This window comes from Diabrotica virgifera, chromosome 1, assembly GCF_917563875.1.
Source record: "Diabrotica virgifera virgifera chromosome 1, PGI_DIABVI_V3a".
Classification (NCBI taxonomy): Eukaryota; Metazoa; Arthropoda; class Insecta; order Coleoptera; family Chrysomelidae; genus Diabrotica; species Diabrotica virgifera.
In genome coordinates, this window is record NC_065443.1 from 282,029,418 (window position 1) to 282,036,973 (window position 7,556).

The 7,556-nt window shown below is 34.3% G+C and overlaps 1 protein-coding gene across 1 annotated transcript; it reads right to left on the bottom strand.

The window, feature by feature from the left end:
* Positions 1-257: 257 nt before the first annotated feature.
* Positions 258-2,653, bottom strand: LOC114327343 (uncharacterized). The gene has a single exon (XM_028275931.2). It carries the CDS (start codon positions 1,975-1,977, stop codon positions 274-276), a length of 1,704 nt encoding a protein of 567 aa, XP_028131732.2. The 5' UTR covers positions 1,978-2,653; the 3' UTR covers positions 258-273.
* Between the last annotated feature and the right edge of the window lie 4,903 nt (positions 2,654-7,556).

The following is a 7,556-nucleotide window of genomic DNA, read 5'->3' on the forward strand; positions in this document are numbered from 1 at the left end:
TTTATAGAAGAATAATCAATAACACCAACTGAAGTAAAGAAAATTCTAATAACAATGAAAAATGGTCGAGCTTCTAGACTCTAGACCTACACAGGTCTCTCGATTAAAAAGAGAAGAAATGTAACCTGTAAGGTTTAAAATTGATGGTGGCCGTGGACATTTCTTTCACCTGTTTATCTTAAATGGATATCTTCGCAAAAGGACTTAACAAGAGTTTTCAAGTGTTGCAACAGTAATAAGTAAATTAAATTTAGATCTCAAAATAAATATCTATTAAAGGATAATATGTTGCATATTCTCACATAGTTCAACCAGATCTTCAGCATTTTCTTCAATTTTTTTCTTCCACTCTGGATCTACATCATCCCAAAGAGATTGAATCGCATCTTCTCTCTGTATATGGTTACACCAGAAATCAATCTTGGGATCCTTTAAAATTTCGTGGAATTGTTCTTTAGGTAAACTTACAAAATTGTTTAAGAAGGTGCCTGCAAACACTCCAAACAGTTTTAATTCCTGAACACTTTGCACCAGGTCATTAAAAGGCGATATTTTTTCTAGATCGATATCAAAATTGTGTAAAATAGACCTAAGTTCGGAATAATAGACATGAAGAAGATCTTGCATGCGTTGTTGCCTAACCTCTTTCGCGGTATTCACATGTAACAGCATTAGTAAATCTAAAGCTTGTGGAGCATACCTCATCAACTGGTAATCTAGAAGAACACAGTGTTCTAGCTGCTTATTTGAGTCAGTTTTGTAAAACAGGTTAGTTGTCCATAAGTCACCATGTGTTAGAACGTTCCTGTATTTTCCAGATTTTTTTACAACCTCGTAGCTTTCACTGAGCTTTTTGACAGCTTTGTTTGTAAGTTCTTCCATGGAAGTACTCGTATTCACTAAATGTGGATATCTCTTCAAAACATTTGCAGCATGCTGAATATGCGCTTCCGTCAACTCCTGTGGAAGAAACTGACTCTCAACAACCACACCTGGAAAGCATTGGTCTATTTTCACCTTTGCTCCTAGTATTTTGCTCATTTTTTCTTCAAAAATTATGGACAAGGAATGCATTTTAGCCAGCTGTCTAATAGCTAATAATAAGTGATCATACTCACAGCAACATTTGAAACTAGAAGAGTACCCTTCAAATGCAAGGTCTTTTAATACCATAAAGTCTTTACCCACCATATAACATTCAGGCAGGAAGTCCAAATGAACTGCACCCAGTTGTTTTAACGTTGGAATGAACTCTTTGTAAAATAAAAGCTCTTTGTTGAATGAAGGCTTTGTGAGAACTTCATGTAGATCATTTGGTTTCTTCGGTAGGGATTTAATAAAATACCTATAGACACATTCTTTATCAATCGAGATTTCTAGTTTAGCATATTCACTTAAATAACCACCACAGTCCACCACTGATTCTAAACGGTATCCTGTAACTTTGGAATTCTTATCAGTATCAGGTAATGTGTTTTTGGCTATTTCATAGACTTCTTCCCGTAAAAGAAAGGGTTGTTTCAAATACTCCACCAACTCTTCAACCAAAATTGTCACATCTTTGGAGTAACTTAGATTTCTATCCTTTGTAGCGAACATTTCTAATATTATTTCTAATTTTACGAAAGGAATGGAGTACCTTACGATCTTTTTATATTCTTCTTTAGTTAACAGCGACTGAACTTGTTTTAGTTCTAACAATTTTTGACTGATATTATGGTAGATGATTTGTACAAGTTCATGGAAGTGATGGAACCTCTCGTCTTGATTTGTTTTTTGAAATATAACTTTTAAAAATTTGAAAATTACTTGCCTCACTCTGTCATTTTCCCGTTTGTTGTCTTCAATGGTTTTTATTTTTACGAAATCTTCCACTAACGTCATGTCAATACGATGGCCTTTTTGTTCTAAGAGGCTGCACAAAATGTTTAAGTCCACAGACTTTGTCAAATTCATTAGTTTTTTTTTCTTGAACATAAAGCTGTTCAGGCAAAATTTTTAGTAATGTTTTAATAGTATTAATATTCATACTTTTTGGTTGTAGTATATTATTGTTACAATAAAATAGACTGTTTATCCGAGCTACATATATATGATTTAGGATTACCCACGTAGTTATGTTATCTTTAATCTAGTTTGTTTTATGTGTATTTAAAAAGTTTTGATTTTAATTATACAAAATAGTTGAATATACTTGAATATGCTTTAACATTACCCACGCAATATTGTTATCTTTAATTAGTTTGTTTAATATATAGAAAATACTTCACAGCATCTGTTCAAAAAATTATCTCTATTTTAACCTTCCGATGACCAACCTTTTTTTGTTACACGGATGACTAAGAGGGGGAAAAATGACCCAGGTCAAAAATGTCAAAAATGACAAAATAACAAAAAAATGAAGTTTTTTTTTAATTTTTTTTTATGGCATGGACTTTATGTCATTCAGCCAGTCACAACATGAGTATTAGTGTCATGTGTAGTGTGTATGTTGAGTAAGTGTCTTGTTACTTTGCAAAGTTGACGTCATTAGCGTAAAACTACTTGGAATTACACATAATAGACGGTATTTTACTAAACATCAACTTCAGAATATATTTTTTATTCGTAAAATATAGGGAATTTTTTTTATTTCAAAATATGAGGATATCTAGAATGATATTAAAGTCAAATAAAAAAATAATGAGTTAAAAATTGAAAATACTTTTGAACGTATTAAAGAAAAACATACGCTGGGGTCACAATTTCCCCTGCTTGGTCATCCGAAGGTTAAAACGTGTCAAATTAGTATGGGGCTGGAGTCTGGACTATTTTTTTTTTTGTGGCAATGTCCTGAGTTGGGCTTCATCCCTTTTCGTCATTACCTAGGTTTCACAACCATTGGTTGCTACGAGTCTGATATTAACGTTCTGTAGATGGTCATTTTGGTTCTTTTATCTAATAATTTCGATGTCATCAATCTTTTATTAGCATGATATGTAATGTTCTCGCTGGAAACACGTGCATTAATTTCGCTACTTATGGAATTCTTCTGATTGATTTCTGTGCCCAGATATGTGTAGGCATCCACACGTTCAATAGTATAGTTGTCTATTGTGACATAATTTTCATTGTCAGGTGTTCTTTTGACGATCGTGTACTTCGTTTAAGCTTCGTTTATTTTAACCCCCCTTTTTCGTGCTTCAGGATCAATTTCTTTGTACGCTTCCATTAGTTATGGCTTGTTCCCACTAATGAATAGCTACATCGTCTTTATATTCAGTAATTGGTGCTGACTTTATATGGCCAGTTAGTAGGTGTTTATATGGACAGTTATATTAGTTTTTCTAATGACCGATTTAAGAACTATGTTGAATAGCATGGTTAATAGAGCGCCTCCATGTCTCACTCCCATGTTGATGTCAAACAGGGGGGATCAGATCTCCATCTACTCTGACTGCGGCGTTTGAACCCTGCAACATCATTTTTATGAGGCTGCTATATTTATTAGAATTATTATATTTACGTAGATTACGAAGGTCTTCCAGCATTTTATCTCTTTTCACACTATCAAAAGCTTGTTAAAGTCTATAAATATACATATTATATAGTTCTATGTCGTATTCATAGGCTTTTTCTTGTATAGTTCTTAGTATGAATATATTATCTGTAGTGGCTCTATTTGGTCTGAATCCATTTTAATAATCAACAATTATATTCTTGGAGTATTCCATCAATCGAATGTAGATTATACCAGAAAGAATTTGGTGTATTACATTTAGCAATATAATTTGCCTACAATTCTGGCATTCTCTCTTGTCTCCCTTTTTTATATATTGGCTGTATTGGGCCAATTGTCCATTCCTCGGGCATTTGCTCCCTGGTCCATATTAATGATATTAAAGGCAATGAATTGTCTCCCAGAGTTCAGATCCTCCATGTTTTAGTAATTGTGCTGAAATTGCGTCTGTTCCTGGCGCTTTATTGTTTTTTAGTTTCTTGATTATTTGAACTACTTCTTCATAACTCGGATTTTCAACGTACTGCTCCACCGTATAATATATTGTCTCGGTTTGACCATTTTCGTTTTCTGAATTTATGCAAATCTAGTGTCATAGCCCACTAGGTAGAATATTGTATGTTTTTATTAATATTTTACGCACCAACAAACTTAACCACGTAGGTATTTTGATATCTCATCCAATACTAATAAATTTACGATCAGTCTAGATTATTACGTATTTTTTTTTCAAAAATTATTTTTTATTTAATATTTTCACAGCCACCTAATAAAATTTCACGTAACTTTTTTTCGTATCTCTTACGACAAACTAGTAGGTAATTGGACTTCCTCACACTAATGCCCCACCCTGTAAACTTTAATGTAAAGAAATAAAGAAGGACAGTCTATACTATAAGGTTTAAAACTGATGATGGCGTGGACAATTATCTCACTTGTTTATCGTAAATGGATACCTTCACCCAAGGAACTAAGACGAGTTTTTGAATGTTGCATTAACCATAAAGGAAGATACATATGGGCGGCTGAAATGCAAAGTGGTCTAAGTCATACAAACCTGTTTCTGAGATAATTGATGTTTTTGATTTTTTGCAATAATTTTGTAATGACTGACTTTAGTTAAACAATTATTTTTTAGTTACTTTTGTACAATAATCTTTTATTTTTTAAAGCATATAACGTTTTTTTAGCGTGTTTTTCCTTAACGCTATAGCCAAAAAACTGACTTAGACCACTTTACCTTAAGTAAGTTTTAATACCAATTTTAATTAATTAGATGGGTAAAAGTGGTCTAAGTCAGGACTTAGACCACTTTACCGTAAAACGTGACTTAGATCACTTTGGCTTACATTAGTTGATACTTTTAGCTATCTGGGAAAATGAAAAATAAAAAAACTGGTAATAATAAAAAGTAGCTTACTTTATTACAGTTCAACTTGTATAAAAAGACATGATAGGCCTACATCAGATAAATGTTTTTTTTAATCAATGTTTTCGTCTTGCTCTGGTTCAGCCACCTCTTCCAGAAGTCCAATGTCCTCAACATCATCACCTGTGATCAAGTTACGGTAGAACTCATGATGAACGGGTGGAATATAGTCCAAAAGGTCTAACATATCCCTTTTCTTCTCTTTAGTCACAGGACGGGGAGCATTGTACAAGTGACTTTGTTCAATCAACCCAACAGGTATTTGGTCATTGTTTCGATTTTTCTTTGTCTTTTGTTTCGACCAAGCGAGAGACACTGATTCAAACTGTACATCTTTCTGTAGAGTTTCCTTGTAGAAAAGGACAAAAGGATCTTCTCTGATAAATCTGATCCACTGGGTTTTCAGCCAGTTGAAGTTTCCTTTATCAACGTTCACTGACCGTTTAGTTACAGCATCAACTAACTCCGTGGTGGAATAGAAGTCCTCTCTGTCCATTTTTGTTGAGTGAAACGGATTCTTACTTCGGCATTTCAGGATGGCCTCATTCCACTCATTTGGGGAATAAATTACCTGTAGCTTTTTCTGCGCATAGGACTCGATTGAAGCAAAGTCCGTGTCATTTGGTAAAAATGAATGGCCACTTACCATGTATTTCAAATCAATTACATCGATAGACGTTTCCATCTGTGTCAACTTTTGCATAGCAAGAGCAAAGTTCCAATTTCTGTTTTGTCCAGTACATGTATCGCTGTACATAACAATATGTTTGCAATCTTTAGCCCTTGATAGCAAGTGCTTGGTTACGCAGGAACTAATCTCTTGGGAACCACGGGAAGCTTGGGTTTCGTCCCATGTGTACATAAACCCTAACCCATTTTTGAGTTCGTGACACCCTAAATTGTACAAATACATGTTTCGCTTATAATAAGCTATACCAGTAGTAAGTCTAGGAAATGGTAAAGCCTTTTCCAGGTCAAATGTGAACGCATAATAGTTTGGATCATCTTTTGATTGCTTTGCGTCTTCGTCCTTTGCTGACCTAGCAGATTCTGCTTTTCTTAAATGCAGTTCATGCATTGCTTTCAAATGTTGTTTTTCCTGCTCATTTTGTAATACGTTCAATTTAGTTTTAAACACATCGCATTTTCCGCAAGTATCTTTTAGAGGGGAATGAAAATGTAAGTTGAACTCAGAGTTAAATGTGCGACGATACACCGCCTCACTGACAGGATCGCCTTTCCCATTACAGTATTCTAAATACGACTTGTACATAGCAGTGATGGTCAAGTGTGATGGTAAATACTTTCTGTTAGGGTTTTGAGTCCTAGTGTAATGCGATTGGTACGCAGGAAAAGAGAATATATGTTCCCTAACAACATTCATACGATCAACAGCAATTTTGTTGGCTGGAACATGACAGCCACGTTCGTCCAATCCAGGTGCTTTTCCATCTTTTAGCTTCTTCAAGGATCGCGTCAATCGACCGTGGCTGATCTGAAAGGTGTCAACTAAATACTGTCTACAAACATTGATGTTGTTGCCATCCACATTATGAATGTAAAAATGGTTGGACGAGCTCTTGTTTGGGCGGGAACCATCCCTTGGCCGACGACATTTTGGGATTTCTTGCTTAACCAAGCCACACAAATAGGCATTTTGCAATTTGAAAGATCCCAACTTCCAAAAAACTGAAAAAGCATGTTTCCTTGCTTCTTCATCAATGTTATTGTCACATTTCTTTTTGCACAAGCACGGAGTATTTCTAAATAATTTTGCTAGAACTGTTTTACCTTTCTCTGTTTTATAGGACGAACCAGAATTCCTTTGCTTCTTTCTAATTTGTCGCTTGCTTTCTCTTCTTTGACGTTTTCGTGTCCTTTTGGGTGGCTCTTCTTGAACAGCAACTGGAATCATTTCATCATGTCCTTCGCCATCACCATCACCAGCAGAATTTTCAGGGTTTCCAGAGTGCCGAGAGTCATCTGTAACAAAAAACACATATTCGTTTATACAGATTGAACTATAGCTGTACGCTCTAAAAAAAGTACCTATACTACATTCGCTCTCGCGAGATTTTTTTTTGACACTGACGTTAGTAATTTCTTTTTTGAAAAGTTCAGTTGTCAGAAGTGACTGGAAATTACTACAAAACCAACGCACCTGCTCATATCCAATATTATTAATAGTAAACAGACATAAAAATAACATAAACCTTACGCCAATCAATAATTATTTATTTAAACCATTATAATGTATTGATAGCAAATGAGAAAATTATTTATTGTACAAAATAAAAATATTTTGTAGAAATAAACTTCACAAAATTTTATGAGATTAGTAGCACTCCCACTATTTCTAATAATTCTTCTTTTTTTAATGAAAGATTAAGTTGATTTGAGTTGATTTTAGCAGTTAATAGTGTGAGGTAGGAATTTTTGTGTTGTATGTTTCCTATTCCGAATGTGTCAAAAAAAATCTCGCGAGAGCGAATGTAGTATAGTAATGTGTAGATCTAGGCCCAGCCCGGTACAAGTTTTGAGGTTAGGTTCATAATTATTTATTTTCTTACCTGAACTAAATTCATCAGAAGGTTGGAAGTCATCTGATCCTGAGTACTGAAGAACGCT